The sequence below is a fragment of the Equus quagga genome, chromosome 4 (assembly GCF_021613505.1).
Source record: "Equus quagga isolate Etosha38 chromosome 4, UCLA_HA_Equagga_1.0, whole genome shotgun sequence".
Classification (NCBI taxonomy): domain Eukaryota; kingdom Metazoa; phylum Chordata; class Mammalia; order Perissodactyla; family Equidae; genus Equus; species Equus quagga.
This window is the reverse complement of record NC_060270.1, coordinates 100,373,098-100,392,725: the sequence shown is the minus strand read 5'-3', so window position 1 is coordinate 100,392,725 and position 19,628 is coordinate 100,373,098. Positions and strand designations below refer to the sequence as shown.

Genomic DNA, 19,628 nt, shown 5'->3' with positions numbered 1-19,628 from the left:
ATTTTAGCCTTATATTATGGGAGAACAAATTCATAGATCTCTTTTGAGGATAATAAAATTATCAACCTTCTAGATCAGAAATAATATTCTTTTTGTTTGACATGTCAGCTTTTCATAATTTAAAATAATAGAAGATCTGTAGACAGTTATTTTCTTATTCCTCCTTTACTTTTTTTTTTAATTAAAGGCAAGTGGTCAAACTCTAAAAATCAAAAAACTTCATGTCAAAGGAAAAAAGACTAATGAATCAAAGAAAGGCAAGAAAGTGTCTTTAACAGGGGATACTGAAGATGAAGACTCTGCATCTACAAGTAGCTCACTAAAAAGAGGAAACAAAGACTTGAAAAAAAGAAAAATGGAGGAAAACACTTCTATTAATTTGTCAAAACAAGAAAGTTTTACTTCTATTAAGAAACCTAAAAGAGATGATGCCAAGGACCTAGCTCTTTGCAGGTATTATTTCCGTTTCATGTACTCTATATTCATAGCATCCCATTTTATTTGTTTAGAAATTTTCTGCCATATTAAAGGTGACTTTTTGATGGTTTGTGTAAATAGGAAAACCTAAGTCTATATTATAAATAGATATATTCTTTTATCTTTTTTAACAAATTAGTTTGTATTGTTTTTACTTGAGAGATTACGATGTTAATTTTTAATAAAAATAGATAATGCTGAAGCATAGATACTGATTGCAAACATTATTTTTTTTAGTATGATCCTTACTGAAATGGAAACTCATGAGGATGCATGGCCTTTTCTACTTCCTGTAAACTTGAAACTTGTTCCTGGTTATAAGAAAGTTATTAAGAAGCCTATGGATTTTTCCACAATTAGAGAGAAATTAAGTAGTGGACAGTAAGTAAATCATTCAGTTCAATATTTATGGAATGTTTGATATGTGCTGGTACTTTTCTAGTGAGCCAAAAATACATTAATTAACAGCAAAAACATAGGCCCTGCCTTTGGAAAGGGTGTGGGTATGTGTATGTGTGTATTTGGTTATGGTAGTATGGCATGGAAAACAAGTCAATTAAAATTATTTAAACAATTAAAAAGCAGTGTGATAAAGCTGCTTTTGCCATTGGAATGGTACCAAACCCAGCCTGGGAGGTAAGGAAAAGTGTCAGGTAAGTCCCCCAAGGTAAGAAAGTAAGGTATAAGCTAGCGCTTGTATTGTGTATCAGTGGAACAGAGACACCGTCTTTTGTGGATTTAACAGAAAATGACTCTAATATTTTCAGATTATTACAATGTAGAGATAGAAGATCACTAGAAGTTTTAAATATTAAAAATGTTATTATGAGTTGTTGGAGTATGTTAAAAATGCGTCTATTAAATGTGGAAAAAACTATTATTTGCTCCTCTCTACCATATTCTCTTTGTGGTCTTATCCAAAGAGTGAAATGATTTCTTGTTAAAGATCACGGTTAATAATCTTTCTGGGGCTGGCCCCATGGCCGAGTGGTTAAGTTCGCGCGCTCCGCTGCAAGTGGCCGAGTGTTTCGTTGGTTTGAATCCTGGGCGCGGACATGGCACTGCTCATCAAACCACGCTGAGGCAGCATCCCACGTGCCACAACTAGAAGGACCCACAACGAAGAATATACAACTATGTACTGGGGGGCTTTGGGGAGAAAAAGCAAAAAATAAAATCTTAAAAAAAAAATAAAAAGATAATCTTTCTTAGACCACTTCAAACTCCTGCCAGAGAGTAGCAGCTGTCAGTGGAATTTAGTTGGTTCTGGACACTGGCCCATTTTGGAGCCACAAGAATGAGGCTGTTCACTTACAGAACCCCCACAAAGGCATTCCACATGTAAATGGCCAGGGTCTCTGGGGCTGTATTCTCTTCTCCCTTCTCCCCTGCTCCCTTTCTTCCTGCTTCCCAGTTTAGCTTAATGTAGCCTGTGCCCATCACTTCAGGCAGTCACAAAAAATATGGAGAAAGAAGGAACTTTACATTGGAAAAATAGCTATAAAATATAGTTGAATTACATCACTATTGTTATTATTATCATTATTTAGCATATCACTTAATTCTTCCTGGACGTTCTTTTTGTAAAAATTGCTGTGCTCCATAATTTACATTATTTAGAAGAGTTGAGTAGAACTTAACTCATAATGATCGGTATCCCTTTCACATATATCAGCTGATTTACTAGATTGACCAAATTACTAATTTATTTCTTTGGAGGCTGAAATGTCAGTCTTTCAAAGGATTATGTCTGTTTTGTTTTATTTTTTAAAAAAATTACAGAAAGGACCTGCCCAAATTCAGAAAACATTTACAACCAATAAAACTGTTGGTTCTAATGTGAACCAAACTGCGGAAGCTGCTCTCTAGATATGGGACTAGCTCTTTTGCTTTTTCCATCAAAATAATCAAATATTTTGGGGGGGCTGGGTAGCACAACTCACTTTATAATCAACATGGCCAAGAAGACTATCAGTGTTTAAATTAACTCTTGACTTTAGCTTCCATGATTCCCTGATTCCTGGATAGAGGATGAACCTAAACCTCAAAATCCCCAAAACAAACAGACTTAGACATTAACACAGAATAACCAAAAGAGCTACAGAATCGAAGCCACCTTTGGAGAATGAGTCCTGGTGAATGAAGGAGGTCACAGCGAAGGCAGGCAGAGAGAGAGAAGCAGTTCTCTATAATCCTGTTTGTGATGCCATCTTTGTGGGAGGCAAAATTCAGTGGATTCAGGCTCCTCTAACTTTGAGTTGTTTGATTAAACGCAAACTGAGTTGAAACCAAAACTCACAAACTATTTCAAGTTTTTAAACTAGAAATTTTTTCCAGAATAGAGGAGAGGAGGTGTCTACTTTAGTAAATCTTTCTGGTTTCCATCAGCTGTCCATCCTTCTATAAGAAAGGCACTGATGTGGGTAGGGCGCTTCACCTAGCATCTCACCTAGAGTTCTCTCCTGGATTCTAGCCTCCCCAGCATTAATCATTAACTTTTTCTTGTAGTAAGGAACAGTCTAAAGAGATAAATATTTCCCAAAGTAACTTTAAAATATTTTGTTAAAATTATTCCCACACATGTTGTATGATTCCATTTATCTGAAATATCCGGAATGGGTTCATTCATAGAGACAGAAAGACAGATTGGTGGTTGCCCGGAGCTGGGAATAGGGAGGAATGGAAGTCAGTGCTTAATGGATGAAGGGTTTCCTTTTGGAGTAATGACAATATTTTGGAACTAGATGGAGGTGGTGGTAGTACAAAGTTGTGAAAGTATTAAATGCCAATGAATTGTCTATCTTAAAATGGTTCATTTTATGTTGAATGAATTTCACCTGAATAAAAAATAATAATAATTCCCAGAAGAACAGGAAAATGCATGAGGTTACATAAGAACTGACTTAACTCTGTGAGCTCACTACAGATAAATAAATTTTATTACTTTTATTATTGCACATATCAGAAGGAGGGAGTGAAAGACTGTACAAGGTATTTCATCAAAGAAATAGTCCCACTTTTCCCAAATTTCAGAGCTTCTGTGTGTGCTTCACAGCTGTTTCTAATGAGTAAATTATTTTAGTATCCATCTTATCATAAATTAGAATTAATTTAAATTTTAATTTCCAAAAGGCTTCTTTCAAAATGTGTTGATTTGACTTGAAATGAACCACTCCTTTCTTACCGATAAGTTTAGGCAGGTTCACTCACCTTCCTGTCTCTTCCCCGTGCTCTTGCAGAGAAAGAGAACTGGCCTCATCCCACCAAAACAGCACTGAAGCCACAGTGCTGCTTCCTAAGAGGCAGGTCCTCATAATGTCATCCTTGGTAAAGGGATAGCACATGCTTTTTTTTCCTTGTTTTGGGTCATCATACCCCAGTACTTGAGCAAAAGAGTATATTTGGAGAGAGAAAAGGAGAAATGGGAAATGGGGAAGTTTTAACATAGAGCAGCATATCCTGGGATGTATGTGAAAGCTATGGGGCAAGTGTAATGTTTATGGTGTGTAGGAAGCATTTACATTATTTCTACTGCAACTGAATATTTTTGAAGGTGGATAATAGGGTAGTACAAGTGATACCATGGGTCAGAGGAGTTAATAAACTACTCAAGGGGGTGAATCCTGTGGGTCAGGTGGGAAATTGGATGTAGGGAAATGCTAGTTGGTTGAAATGTGTTGATCTTCAGAGAAATCTGTTTTTCCATTTAATCTGTCTTTAAATCCTATATGGTTCAGAGCACATGCAGTTTTTCAAGTGTTCCCTTTATAAGAGGCTATAGTATGTGTTATAACAGTTTAAATGCAGTTATCCTGATCTTTTTCTGTTTCCGCTTAGTTTTACTTTCAATTTTACCTTTTATTACCTCTGCAATTGTTTACAAAACAAAACCACCCTACCGAAGCAACCTCTAAATTGTGTGTTTTCTTTCAGGTATCCGAACCTTGAAGCCTTTGCTCTCGATGTCAGGCTTGTTTTTGACAACTGTGAAACATTTAATGAGGATGATTCTGATATAGGTAGAGCTGGCCACAGTATGAGGAAGTATTTTGAAAAGAAGTGGACAGATACCTTCAAAGTGAGCTGAAGTTATAAGAATCTTTTCTTTTTCCTTTCAAACAAGGACACATGAGACCAGCAATGTGAACTGTATTTACATAAATGTGCAAGGCACATTCATAATGACTTTTTTTCCTTAAAATAAGTATCACAAAAAAAAGTATCAGAAGAATGATACCATTTTTAAAGGCTTCACTCCTACAACAACCAAGGCCCTTGGTTATTGGTTTGTGTGATTTGTCAGCTAATTTAGGTAGAACAGGGAAGCACACCCAAAGAATTTTCAAAGGAAAGGGTGTTATAGTGCAATAGCAATTAAAATATATCAAATCGCACTGAATATTCAACACCAGAGCTCTAACATGGGAAACGGTTCTCCTTTCCCTCTCAATAAATGTCTATTTTTCATTTTTTTACTTTGTAGTTTATTTTTTAGTGAATGTATTTAATTTTATGAATTATTTATGATTAAACCACATCCAGAATCTTCGTTTTCTGTGAAAAGGAAGAACTAGAAAATTGCTTTAAATCTTGAAACTACAACAAGGAATGTTTTAAAGTATAAAACAAAGCCAAGTGAAACTGTTTACACTGATGTGCTATAAAGGCACCAAAAATAAACTATACTGTAGAGTTACAAGTACATTTATATATGTATATGTTGCTGCATCACTTGTGTAGTTAAATTGTATTTCAAGACAGTGAAGAAAAATTGACATGTATATACTGTTCATTATTGTTTATATTAAGTCTTGTTTTAAATATGTATTATGTGTATATATTGTTTGCAGACATTATTGTTTATGCCTTAGAAGGACTGTAGCATTTTATTTTAGTCTGAAGGTAATTATAGCTCTACAGCTTGTACAGTAATTATCCTCTACCAACACTGTGGCGTCTCCTTGATCTTGGTAGTGCCTGCCTTTGAAACAGGGTGTAGGGGATATTAGTTTTCCATTTTTCTATTTTGTTATATAATTTTAAGCCACCAGGCCTAAATTAAAGTATAATCATTTGTATCCATGTGGAATAAAATTGTGACAATTTCCTACGCACACAGTATTTTTTCATAAAAACATTTCCCTCCCATTTGCCTTGCCTCAGAAATAAATTTAAAAGACATTTGTAACCACTGTGTTTTATCTACTGTGTGTTGTGGTGGCCTGTTGGAGGCAAATAGATCAGAATTTTTTTTGTACCTATGTAAGAGTACTTGAAGTTTTATTTAAAATAAAATGTTGTGGAAAAGGTAGCATTCTTTTTTTTAGGAGTGTTATTTTTCACTACTATGTGTGGCACGGATACAATAAAAGACTTTTACAAACTAGTTTTTAGTTTTTCTTAATGAACCTGAAAATATATTCTTTTCAAAAAGGCAGTTAAATTAAATTTTATTTTTACAGAATTATAAAGGAAGAGCAGCAGAATGTGCTTCAAAGAACATTAGTCTGAGAGGGCTTAAGTCAAGTAGTGTGACTCTCATGAGTCTCTGAACCTCTCTGGACCGCATTTTGTTGTTTTTTCTTTCACATTTTCCTATTGAAAACGTTAGAATACATTTTTAAGGTCTTGCTCTGTTAGGAGAAATGTCTCCATTGGTAGACGTATAACCCACTTATCAATAAGAAAAACTGGCCAGATAAATTAGTCTGCTAAGTCTTGAGATACAAATTCAGGCATTCATGAACTGTGATTTGATGCCCTGCTGAGCTCTGAGCAATCGCTGATGAACAAGACGAGCACAGGCCCTGCCTTCATGGAGCTTACACCTAGTGGAGACGCGGTCCTTAGATAGTGTTGCTAGAAAATGGCCTTTAAGAGTGAAAGGAGAAGAGAAAAGTTTTGAAGAAAACATTCCTAACTTTAAAATGCTTGGAAGCCACAGAGTATTTTCCAAAATCCCTAGATTGTGAAGACTTAGATGAAAATCAGCTGTTATTGTGTAAATATGTCAGTTTTTGTTAATCAAATACTGCAGTGATGCCTTAAGGGGCTGGTGCTTAATCAAAAATACCATGTGGAGCGAGGAGCACGGTGATGCTGGGAGTAGTGTGTGGTTTTCTGTTTATGGAACTGCCAGATGCTCCCCGGGGCCTCTTCTTCATGGGGGTTTGCGACCTTAGGGATGATACATGCTTATGTTAATTTACATTAGATGGTGTATAAGTGGCTTATACGATAATAACATGTCTGCTGTCTGAGGAGCTCATAAATAAGAAATAAAATACACACAGAAAAGAGCAATCTTTCAAGACTGTTAATTTTCTTTTAAAAGTAAAATATCCCTGAAAAATAGGAAAGCTTGGTAAATATTGGCTACTTTGGACATGGTATCCTCATTGTTGTTACTAAGCAGGAGTAGCTGTTCCAGAAGTGGTGGGCAGGATCCCAAAAGGGCCACAGTTGGTCTAGTAACAACTGTCACTATCCATATGTGGGTCGTTGGTGGTGTGAGTGAGTCTTGCACTCACAGTGCCCTAGGTTGGTTTATCCTCAATAAAACCCGTAGCATTGTTCTCCCCTAACATAGAAAAATTTTCCCAACCCTCTCCTATCACACAATTACAAGTATACACAAAATACTTTCATTAAGATGAATTAGGTTTTAACCTGACCGTCTCCATTTTAGTCCTGATTGCTCTGTAAATTATAAAAAACTGGCCTGCCCTCAAGTTTAGGTTTAGATTCACTCAAGTAGTGACCAATCAAAGATAATCAGTCAAACAGTCCACTACTATTAAACCCAGAAAATTATCGTCAGTTTGAAACATAGTGTATTTCTTTAGTTGTTAACCATAGTGAATATTAAACAACTGAAGATCTGTCTGTGGGTATACCTTGAACTCAACTAAATTACCATAAATGCAAGGTAATCTCTTTTTCTTGTTTCAACCCAAAAAGGAAATTTGTTAAAAGCATTAATTTTGATCAGAATCATGAGAGATCTAATCTTTCTTTGGTAGCTTACTGTGCCCCCTCTATGCTCCTTCCCTTTTCTATCCCCTCCACCCTTATATATTTTCAAGAAATTTAAAATTCTGCTCTTTAGCCTCTCGTGAAACACATCCTTAACAAGGAAATCTGATACCAATCATTTACTCCTTCTTATAAATTTTATTTGCAGGCTACCTCTCTCAAGGTTATTTGCATCTTAAATATCTCCATGTGAGAAATGAAAGGAGTTTGTGTTCTGTTAAAAGAATTTCATTCCAACAAGGATTCAGGGGAAGTATTTAAGAGAATTGAAATTGTCCTCCCACAGGAATGACTCTCATAAAAACTACAACACAAAGGAAACTAGTAGAACCTTTCAACTAGGAAGTTTGCTTCAATAAGATCTCTTAGACCTGCTTGGGCCACATTACAACTCTACTAAAAAAATTTTTTTAAATTTTTTAACAACTACATAAAATTGCGGTAATTCCTCTCCTCCATTCATGACGTTCTCTTCACAAGTGTTCTTGCAAAGCCCTTTTTTTGTTTCATTGTCTTACTTTGTCCTTCAACTCCTCTTCAATTCCCTTCCCTCCATATCCAACCACTTTTAATATGTCTCTCCAGTCAACCTTTTATGTATTTATTTAGCAAGATGTGTATCTTTAAAAATATGTAGTGTGAAAAAATATAAAGTGTTTTTTAAATTTGTATCAGTTCATTATGCTATAAATCTCATTGTTTTTCTATTTGTTTCTTTTGAGTTGAAAAAATATGTAAATCTAGTTCATTACTTTTGATTGCTGCAAGGTATTCCATCACGGACATACACTACATTTTACTTCCAGATTTCTCTAGGAATGAAAACCTAGGTTGCCTACGGTTCCTCGTCACTGCAAATATACCCCAGTGAATGTTGTCATACACGTCTTCTATGGACCCATGTGTGGAAGCCAGTTTCCTAGATGGTCCCAAGTGATCCTCAGCCTCTGGTGTTCATGCCCCTGTATAATCCCTTCCCACCTTGTATCATGGTTAGCCTGTGTGACCAACAAAACATGGCAGAGTGATGGTGTGCGAATTCCCAGACTAGGTCATAAGATAACATTGCTGCTTCCAGCCTCTTCTCTTGGATCACTTGCTCTGGGTAAAGCCGACTACTGTGTTCTGAGGACGTTGTAGCAGCCCTATGGGACAGCCAATAGCTAGTACCAACTGGCAAGCGATGTGACTGCAGCATCTTAGAAGCGGATCCTTCAGCCCAAGTTAAACATTCAGATGACTGGAGTCCCAGCCAACATCTTGACTGCAACTTCAAGACAGACCTTGAGCCAGGACTACTCAGCTATGCCACTCCTGAATTCCTGACCCACAAAAACTATGAGATAATAAATGTTGTTTTAAGCCATTCAGTTTTGAGTAATTTGTTATACAGCAATAGATCGCTAATAGACCGTGGTAAGAGTTTCTCTAGGGTCTACACATAGGGGAGAATCCTCACGTCGTTAGGTATGTACACACTTCCTTTCCACGCTGTTGCCACACTGCTCTCCAGATGACTGTGCCGGTTTACACCCCTGCCAGCCGTGAAAAGGGATTCTTTTCCCCTACCTCTCAACCAATGTTTAATATCTGTTTGGATTATTTTTCACTAGCAGTTTATTACAGATTTTGAATTTGAATGCCACATTTTGAAAAGTATCAAGCAATTTTTCTAATCGTATTAAGCAGCTCCAGCTTTGATTTGCCTTTTTGTGGTTTTTGTTTTATGTAGATATAGCTAACCCTATCTGCTTTCTAGGGGCTGTAAAAACTGCCCTGAATTGTAATTTCAACCAGTGATATTCAGGAGATGAAACATTAGCATTTGCTCTGGTTGGTTGGAAAGACTCATAAAGGGAAAAGCTCAGGTATATGCAGGTAACTAGAAAATACTGAGAGTTCTTAGGCATTGCTGAGGCTAACATAGACTTGTGAGTTCCTGTAGAAAAAGCAGTGCTTGGAAGTGTGGGAAGAGTTGGCTAAATGCAGGGTTAAAGGAAAAGCTAATTTGGACCCTCTGGACCTTCACTGGAAGAGAATTTTGCACCTTAGCCTTTAAATCCAGGTAGATGCAGGGGCAAAATTAGTATCTGAAATCTGTTAGTAGTTTTTTCACCCTGACCATACACATGAAGATCATTTGGGTACTCACTGGATGACTAAAGAAAAGCATTGTGAGGTATGCTATAAATCATAGGTAGTTCATTCTTTAAAAAAATTTAATTTATAAGAAAAATTTTTTAACTATCAAGTGGGATTTCTATGAGTACCCATTTCTCTGTTCAGACTGTTCAGACTCCTCACTATGTCCTTTAATAAAAAATAGCCCTAAAAATCGTGGCAGTGGATGTCAAAGAATGTGATTGAATCTTGAAGAGGGCTTCAGTAGGGAATGACAGAGACTCAAGGCTTATAGCCACTTGGGAATAGATCTTGGGCCGAGGCGAAAGGAAAGCTCAGCAAGTTCATTAGACGGCCAATGGCGGGTGAGGCGTTTACATGACAGGTTTGTAGGGAGACAGTGGGAGGCCTTGAGAGACCATACACTTGTTCTAGTCAGTCCTCCAGTTCTCGATATTTCTTCAACTCCTTTTTCAATATTGCTTTCAGCATTTGTAGTACACTTTTCTGAATATCTTCATTATCAATTCTTTTGAATATAGAAGTGACTTGTTAAACATCTTAAGGCAGGTTCTGTTCAGCCACAAAATTATCGTGTACATCTACGATCATATTGGTAAACAAAGTGAAAAGCTGGTTACAGTATAGAATGTACAGTATTTCTGTTAAAGCATATTTAATGCACTTAGCATGGGGAAAATTCTGCAGGGATGTTCATATGAAAATGTTGACACTGCTTTTTTTCTCAAATTGGCAGAATTTGGGAAGATTTTGACATCTTTTTCATTTTCCTTATCTCTACATCACATCTCTGCGACAAATGTGCACATTTTTTATTTTAACATTTAAAAAGTCACAAACCAAGTATAAATTTAGCTGGTAGATATAACTGGTGAATGTACTGAATAATGTCATTTAAAGATTAAAGACTGAAGCATAACATTACATAATAATTGAGTCGTGGTTTGCTTTCACATGCATTATCTCACTTAAGTTAAATAGCTTTTTATTATACAGGTAGTTTCCACGTGGAAGACACTTGAATTGCCTATTCAGTAGCTGTCTTGTGTCCTTCCTTCCTCCCCTCTTTCATTCCTTCCTTTCTTCTATTCACTCTTTGTGGATGTTGGTTGGCTTCACGGGAAAGCAGCCCTTTTTTCAGCCCCAGGGAGGTAAGTCTTAATTAGTAAGCCCACCATGGTAATCCTATTCCTCTTGAAAGTGATTGCTTAAAGAACGGGCATGTGATACAATTCTGGGTAGTGACATATGAGAGAAAGTCTGCTGAGGGACTTCTGGAGAATTGTCCAGAAGAGAACTTCTGTCCAAAAGGGACATCTTCTCTTGTGGTCTTTGGAGATGATTGTGGGAGGCCAGTGATGCTTGGAGCGATTGCAGCCATTATTCAGCTTTGCAGAGACAAACCCGAGAGAAGATAAAGGTAACGCTGAAGAGGGAGGAGAGGGAGACGAAAGAACTTGGGTTCTTGATGACATGAACATGAAATTAATTAATCTTGGAGCCACGCTACCTCTGAACATTTTGCTGGGTGACATAAATTTATTCTACTGTGTAAGCCATTTTGATCTCAATCTTTTGCTTCAGACAAAAACAGATATAGGCAGGGCTACTGCTTCTCAGCTGTTCAGGCTACATGCTGCACAACTCCAAAGGGCTCCATTCGTATAGACCAAGATAGAGCCCATTTTACAGATGAGAAAAACAAGACCAAAAAGGTCAAGTAATTTACTCATTGGCTCCAAACTCAGTAAATCTGTTAGGACTCAAACACTTGTCTTTGGTCTTCAAAAGCAGAATTCCTCAGAACGTGATAAGCCTGATTTTCTTGATTACTTCAAACATGCTTTAAATGCATTTTTCCACCAAAATATTCTAAAACTGATTTGAGCATTGGTAGCATTATGGAATAATAATAAGATGGTAATTTTTTTATTGAAGTATAGTTGACATACAATATTAGTTTCAGATGCACAACATAGTGATTTGCCTACGTATTTACGTACATTACAAAATGATCACCACAGCAAGTCAGGTAAACATCTGTCACCATATAAAGTTATTAAATATTGACTATATTCCCTATGCTGTACGTTACATCCCCATGACTGACGTTTTATAACTGGAAGTTTGTACCTTTTAATCTCCTTGACCCATTTTGCCCATCTCCACCTCATCCCCCACCCCCGGGAACCACCAGTTTGTTCTTTGTATCTATGAGTCTGTTTCTGTTTTGTTTTGTTTATTCTTTTGTTTTCTTTTTTACATTCTACATATAAGTGAAATCATACAGTATTTGTACTTCTCTGTCTGAATTATTTCACTCAGCATAATACTCTCTAGGTCCAACCATGCTGTTGCAAACGGCAAGATTTCATTCTTTTTTTATGGTTGAGTAATATTCCATTGTATATATGTACCATATCTTCTTTATCCGTTCATCTATCAATGGACACTTAGGTTACTTCCACATCTTGGCTATTGTAAATAATGCCACAGTGAATGTAGGGGTGCATATATCTTTTTGAATTAGTGTTTTTGTTTTCTTCAGATAAATACCCAGAAGTGGAATTACTGGATCATATGACAGTTCTATTTTTGATTTTTTGAGGAACCTCCATACTGTTTTCCATAGTGGCTGCACCAATTTACATTCCCACCAACAGTGCACAAGGGCTCCCCTTTCTCCACATCCTCACCAAAACTTATTTGTTGTCTTTTTTAAAAAATATTTTTAAAGAGTCTTTTTTTTTTTTTTTTGGCAAAGATTGGCACCTGAGCTAACAACTGTCGCCAATCTTTTCTTCTGCTCCTCCCACTCCCCCTCCCTGCCGAAGACCCCCAGTACATAGTTGTATATTCTAGTTCTGAGTGCCTCTGGCTGTGCTATGTGGGACACGGTCTCAGCTTGGCTTGATGAGTGGTACCATGTCTGCGCCCAGGATCCAAATCGGCGAAACCCTGGGCCCCTGGAGCAGAGTGACCGAATTTAACCATTCAGCCATGGGACCGGCCCTGTTGTCTTTTTGATAATAGCCATTTTGACAGGTGTGAGATGATATCTCATTGTAGTTTTGATTTGCATTTGTCTGACTATTGGTGATGTTGAGCATCTTTACATGTGTCTGTTGGCCATATGTATATCTTCTTGGAAAAAAATGTCCATTCAGATCTTCTCATTTTTTTAATCAGATTGTTTGGTTTTTTGCTACTGACTTGTATGAGTTCTTTACATATTTTGGATATTAACCCCTATCAGGTATATCATTTGCAAATATTTCCTCCCTTTCAGTAGGTTGCCTTTTCATTTTGCTGATGGTTTTCTTTGCTATGCAAAATCCTTATAGTTTGATATAGTCCCATTTGTTTATTTTTGCTTTTGTTGCCTTTGCCTGAGGAGACAGATCCAAAAATACTGCTGAGACCAATATCAAAGAGCTGACCACCCATATTTTCTCCTAGGAGTTTTATGGTTCATGTCTTACACGTAAGTCTTTAATCCATTTTAAATTTATTTTTGTATATGGTCTAAGAAAGTGGTCTAGTTTTGTTCCTTTGAATGTTGCTTTCCAGTTTTCCCAGTACCATTTATTGAAGAGACTGTTTTTTCCTCATTGTGTATTCTTGCCTCCTTTGTCATGGATCAATTAACCATATAAACTTGGTTATTTTAGCTTTTTATTATACAATATTTTCCATGTGGAAGACACTTGAATTGCCTAAAAGCATGGGTTTATTTCTGGACTCTCTATTCTGTTCCATTGATCTATGTGTCTGTTTTTGTGCCAGTACCATACAGTTTTGATTACTATGGCTTTGTAGTATAATTTGAAATCAGGGGGCATGATACTTCCAGCTTTGTTCTTTCTGAAGATTGCTTTGACAATTCGGGATCTTCTCTGGTTCCACACAAATTTTAGGATTATTTGTTCTGGTTCTGTGGGAAATACTTTTGGTATTTTGATAGGGATTGCATTGAATCTGTAGATTGCTTTGGGTAGCATGGGCGTTTTAACAATATTAATTCTTCCAATGTATGAACGCAGAGCATGTTTCCATTTATTTGTGTCATCTTCACTTCCTTTCATCAATGTCTCACAGCTTTCAGAGCACAGGTCTTTAACCTCCTTGGTTAAATTTATTCCTGGGTATTTTATTCTTTTTGATGTAATTATAAAAGGGAGTTGTTTTCTTAATTTCTCCTTCTGATTGTTTGTTATTAGTGTACAGAAATGCAATAGATTTCTGTATATTGATTTCGTCTCCTGTAACTTTGCTGAATTCATTTAATAGGTCTAATTTTTTTGTTGGGATATTCAGGGTTTCCTATATATGATATCATATCATCTGGAAATAGGGACAGTTTTACTTCTTCCTTTACAATTTGGAGGTCTTTTTGTCTTTTTTGTGTGTGATTGCTGTGGGTAGGACTTCCAATACTATGTTGGATAAAAGTGGCAAGAGTGGGCATCCTTGTCTTGTTTCTGAACTTAGAGGAAATGTTTTCAGCTTTTCACTGTTGAGTATGATGTTAGCTATGGCTTTATCATATATAACCTTTATTATGTTGAGGTATGTTCCCTCTATATCTATACCGATAAGAGGTTTATCATAAATGGATGTTGAATTTTGTCAAATGCATTTTCTGCATCTGTTGAGATGAGCATAACATTTTTATCCTTCATTTTGTTAACGTGGTGTATCACATTCTTTGATTTGTGGATACTGAACCATCCTAGCATTCCTGGGATAAATCCCACTTAGTCATGGTTTATGATCCTTTTAATGTACTCTTGAATTCAGTTTGCTAATATTTTGTTGAGGATTTTTGCATCTATGTTCATCAGGGATATTGGCCTACACTTTTCTTTTTTTTTGTAGTGTCTTTGTCTGGTTTTGGTATCAGGTAATGCTGCCCTCGTGGAATGAGTTTGGAAGCTCATTCTTTCGTCTTCAACTTTTTGGAATTGTATGAAAAGGTTAGGTATTAACTCTTCTTTAACTGTTTGGTAGAATTCTCCTATGAAGCCATCTGGTCCTGGACTTTTGTTTATTGGGAGTTTTTTGATTACCAATATAAATTCATTACTAGTAATTGGTTTGTTCAGATTTTCTATTTCTTCCTGATTCAGTCTTGGAAGGAACGTTCCTAGAAATTTATCCATTTCTTCTAGGTCGTGCAATTTGTTGGCATATAATTGTAGTAATCTCTTATGATCCTTTGTATTTTTGTGGTGTCAGTTGTAACATCACCTCTTTCATTTTCATCTTATTTATTTGGTCCCTCTCTCTTTTTTTCTTGATGACTCTGGCTAAAGGTTTATCAACTTTTTGAATCTTTTCATAGAACCAGCTCTTAGTTTCATTGATCTTTTCTATTGTTTTTAGTCCTTATTTTTTAAATTTTCACTCTGATCTTTATTATTTTCTTCCTTCTACTAACTTTGGACTTTGTCTGTTCTGTTTCCAGTTCCTTTAGGTATAAGGTTAGATTGTTTATTCAAGATTTTTCTAGATTCATGAAGTAGGCCTTAATCACTATAAACTTCCCTCTTAGAACTGCTTTTGCTGTGTCTCATAGATTTTAGAACATTGCGTTTCCATTTTCATTTGTCTCAAGTATTTTTTAATTTCTCCTTTGAATTCTTCATTGATCCATTGGTTGTTTAACAGCACGTTGTTTAGCCTCCACGTGTTTGTATTTTTTCCAGTTTTCTTCTTGTAATTGATTTCTAGTTTCAAATTATTGTGGTTGGAGAGAATGTTTAATATAATTTCAGTCTTCTTAAATTTATTGAGACTTGTTTTGTGGCCTAATGTGCTCTATCCTGGAGAATGTTCCATGTGCACTTGAAAAGAATGTGGATTCTGTTGTTTTGGGATGGAATATTCTGTATATATCTATTAAGTCCATCTGATCTAATGTGCCATTTAAGGCCAATGTTTCCTTGTTGACTTTCTGTCTGGATGATCTATCCATTGATGTAAGTGGGGTGTTAAAGTCCACTACTCCTATTGTATTACTGTCAATTTCTCTGCTTATGTCTGTTAATATTTGCTTTATGTATTTAGGCACTCCTATGTTGGGTGCATAAATATTTACAAGTGTTATATCCTCTTGTTGGATTGATCCCTTTATCATTATGTGATGCCGTTCTTTGTCTCTTGTTACAATCTTTGTTTTAAAGTCTATTTTGTCTGATATAATTATTGCTACCCCAGTCTTCTTTTTGTTTTATTTGCATGGAATATCTTTTCCACCCCTTCACTTTCAGTCTCTATGTCTTTAGATCTGAAGTGAATCTCTTGTAGGCAGCATATATATGGGTCTTGTTTTTTTATCCTTCCATCTGCCCTATATCTTTTGATTGGAGCATTTAGTCCATTTACATTTAAGTAATTATTGATAAGTATGTACTTATTGCCATTTTGTTGTTTATTTTCTGATTTGTTTTTGTAGTTCTTCTCTGTTACTTTCTTTTCTTGCTTTCAACATGCACAGGTTTCCAATTTCTTCACATCCTCACCAACACTTGTATTCTTCCTTTTTTTGTTTGTTTTGTTTTTCGATAGTAACAATCCTAATAGGTATATAGTGATATCTCATTGTGGTTTTGATTTGCATTTCCCTAGTGATTAGTGATGTTTAACATCTTTTCATGTGCTTCTTGGCCATTTGTATATCTTCTTTGGAGGAATGTGTGTTCAAGACCTTTGCCCATTTTTTTAAAGACTTTTTAAAATTTATTTCCTTTTTCTCCCAAAGCCCCCCAGTACATAGTTGTGGGGGTTCCTTTTAAGTTCTGGGTCCTCCTTCTAGTTGTGGCATGTAGGATGCTGCCTCAGCATGGCTTGATGAACAGTACCATGTCCACACCCAGGATTCAAACTGGCGAAACCCTGGGCTGCTGAAGCAGAGCGTGAAACTTAACCACTCAGCCACGGGGCAGGACCTGACCTTTGCCCATTTTTAAATCAGATTTTTGTTGCTGTTGTTGAATTATAGGAATTCCTTATATATTCTGAATATTAACCTCATATCAGATATGTGATTTACAAATAGTTTCTCCCACTCTGTGGGTTGCTTTTTTGCTCTGTTTATGCACAGAAATTTCTAATTCTGATGTAGTCCAATTTACCTATCTTTTCTTTCATTGTCTATGATTTTGCTGTCATATCCAAAATATCATTTCAAATCCAGTATCATAGAGTGTTCCCCCTATGTTTTCTTCTAATAGTTTTATAGTTTTAGCTCTTACATTTAGGTCTTTGATCCATTTGGAGTTAATTTTTTTTTTTTTTGAGGAAGATTAGCCCTGAGCTAACATCTGCTGCCCATCCTCCTCTTTTTGCTGAGGAAGATGGGCCCTGAGCTAACATTCATGTCCATCTTCTTCTATTTCATGTGAGATGCCTGCCACAGCATGGCTTAACAAGCAGTGTGTAGGCCCACGCTCGGGATCTGAACCAGCAAACCCCAGGCGGCTGAAGTGGAAGTACAAACTTAACCACTGTGCCACCGGGCTAGCCCCTGGAGTTAATTTTTGTATATGGTGCAAGATAAGGGTCCAACTTAATCCTTTTGCATGTGGATATCTAGTTTGTGCTATACCATTTTTTAAAAAAAACTCCTTTCCCCATTTAATGGTCTCAACACCCTTGTCAAAAATCGTTTGACTATGTATGGAAGAGTTTATTTCTGGGCTCTCTATTCTTTTCCATTGGTCTATAAGTCTGACTTTGTGTCAGTATCACACTATTTTGATTACTTTAGCTTTGTAATAAGTTTTGAAATTAGTCTGGTCATTTCCCATTTGTTTACCACTCTTGCCATTGTAGTCATCCTCTTGAACCCAGATCTGATTCTGTCAGTCACTTGCTGAAAATATATTTGTGTAATATTAAAGGCTCTTCAGAGCTAGACTTGTCCTATTTTCTTAGCTTTTCCTCCTACAATCGCCCCATCCTCTCTTCCCTACATTGTCTATTCATCCCACAAAAGTACTACAGAACACAATATATACTTACCCTCCACCTGCCAAATCCTATTCATCTGTGTTTTCCTCTACTCTCCTTCCCACCCTTCACTCCCAGGTGGCAGTTACTTTTTACTATGAGATCCTATAGCATTTTGTTACCATCAGAGCCATTATCACATCATATATTAAGTTGTACAAGCATGCATGCTTCCACCCACTAAAAGTTGAGCTTTTTGATGGCTCTTCAAAGAATAATTTCTTTGTGCTTGCCTTTATCAGAGTTATCACATCTTGTCTATTGTAGTTACACAGAGAATGTAGTGTTAACATGTATACTACACTATGCTAACTACTTCATGTGCAGTATTTTGTTTAATCTTCAGAACAGTTCTATGAGACACATGACATATGAGGAAAACAAGGCTTACAAATGTTTGGTTACATAGCTATTTAAGTGTCAGAACTAGGATTCAAACCTGCAATCAGGTGGCCCTAAGTCATGCTGTTAGCACTAAGCTCTGAAGACACTACTGAGAGATGGCTGGTTAGTGAAATATAATAGGGTCTGAAGACTTACCTACTTTCTTATAGGCTTGGAAATGATTTTATCAAGATCCCCAAAGTCAATCACACTCAGGGTTGCTGACACGCACCAATGTCACTAAGTAAAGCATAAAATAGGATATCAACTAAATTATAATGGGAGAGATTCCTTTCCAGCGACTAAGGTACCATGTCAAGGTTTCCACTGTTACCATATCTGGAAGAGAGACTGAACCACTTGAAAGATGCTTGGTGAGCATAGAGTCAATACAATGAGAATGAGATGTACTCAGGAGTGTTTTATCCAGGCATTGGTAAGAGCAGGTGAATCAGCCCTTCCCCACAATATAGCAAACCACAATAGAGTCCCTATATCTAACAACTTCTGGGGTCTCTCCTGGACAACATATTAAGCAGCACATTATGCCCCTCAAGCTCTCCTTTTTGCTCTGTTCCAAGGTGTATCCCCATTTTTCGTTCCTGAGAAACTGAACTATCTCAGCTTCCTTGGTTATCACTTTTTCTAGTTTTGCCTGTTTAAAATTACATCTAGCTATCTGAATGAAATTATGGACACTTCCAAAGCTCATGATGAGTCATGTGTTTTTCAATATGCTCTTGTTGCATGTTTAGAGATTCTTGTCCTTTATGCATGAATTTAATTGCCTTTCTTCTCCTTTCAAAATTCCTGTGAGCAGCTAGAATTCATATTTCCCCACAACTAAGGGTATTGCAGTTATTAACTGTGTATCTCCCACTCTCACTTGACATAATTCCTCAAGAGATTTTGTCTTACACATCTGTAAACACCCAGCATTTAATATAGTGCCTGACATACTAAAGGTACCCAATAAAACTTTACCAATAAACCTTCCAATCAAGGAATATATTCAAAAGAATGAACCACTTCCTCTGAAGGCAATGCCAAAATTGGGGTTCTAAATATATTTTTAAGTAGCAGCTATGCTAGAATAAATGTTTGATTTTCAAAACTGATTGCTTTGAAAAGGATAGCTCTTATTGTATGTATATGTTTGACTATAATTCATGAAATATGCAATCATATTACTTTATAGTCATATGTTGAAGCTTCACAATGTTCTGAGAGAGTACAGCTGCTTCCTGGGATATGTTGAAGAGGCTATGTCTATAATAAAGGGCCTTAACTAAGTTCCAGGTGAATTCAATAGGTGAAAAAGAATGGATTACCTGATACCAAGTGGAATTTCTTTGTGATTCTCCAAATTGCTTCCCCCTAGTCTCTAACTTTGATCTCACTCCCTTCCAAGGGGGACTCTAACTTTGATCTCATTTCCTTTCAAAAGGGACAACATCTACCATCTGGCATAGTCATTAATGTGATAAAATCAAAGGCTTCTAGCTTTCCATCTTCCTGGGCACATGGTGGAATTGTATTTCCTATACCCCCTGTGGTTGAATGGGGCCATTTGACAA

General features: G+C 36.5%; 1 protein-coding gene across 23 annotated transcripts in view; it reads left to right on the top strand.

Moving 5' to 3' along the window:
- BAZ2B (bromodomain adjacent to zinc finger domain 2B) overlaps positions 1 to 6,780 on the top strand; it is a 391,257-nt gene extending 384,477 nt beyond the window's left edge. For all 23 annotated transcript variants that reach the window (XM_046658349.1, XM_046658355.1, XM_046658352.1 and 20 more), the window contains 3 exons: positions 188 to 453; positions 715 to 858; positions 4,411 to 6,780. In XM_046658349.1, coding sequence (XP_046514305.1) covers positions 188 to 453; positions 715 to 858; positions 4,411 to 4,564 — 564 coding nt within the window. In that variant the 3' untranslated portion in view covers positions 4,565 to 6,780. The remainder of the gene's footprint in view (positions 1 to 187; positions 454 to 714; positions 859 to 4,410) is intronic.
- Positions 6,781 to 19,628: the final 12,848 nt, after the last annotated feature.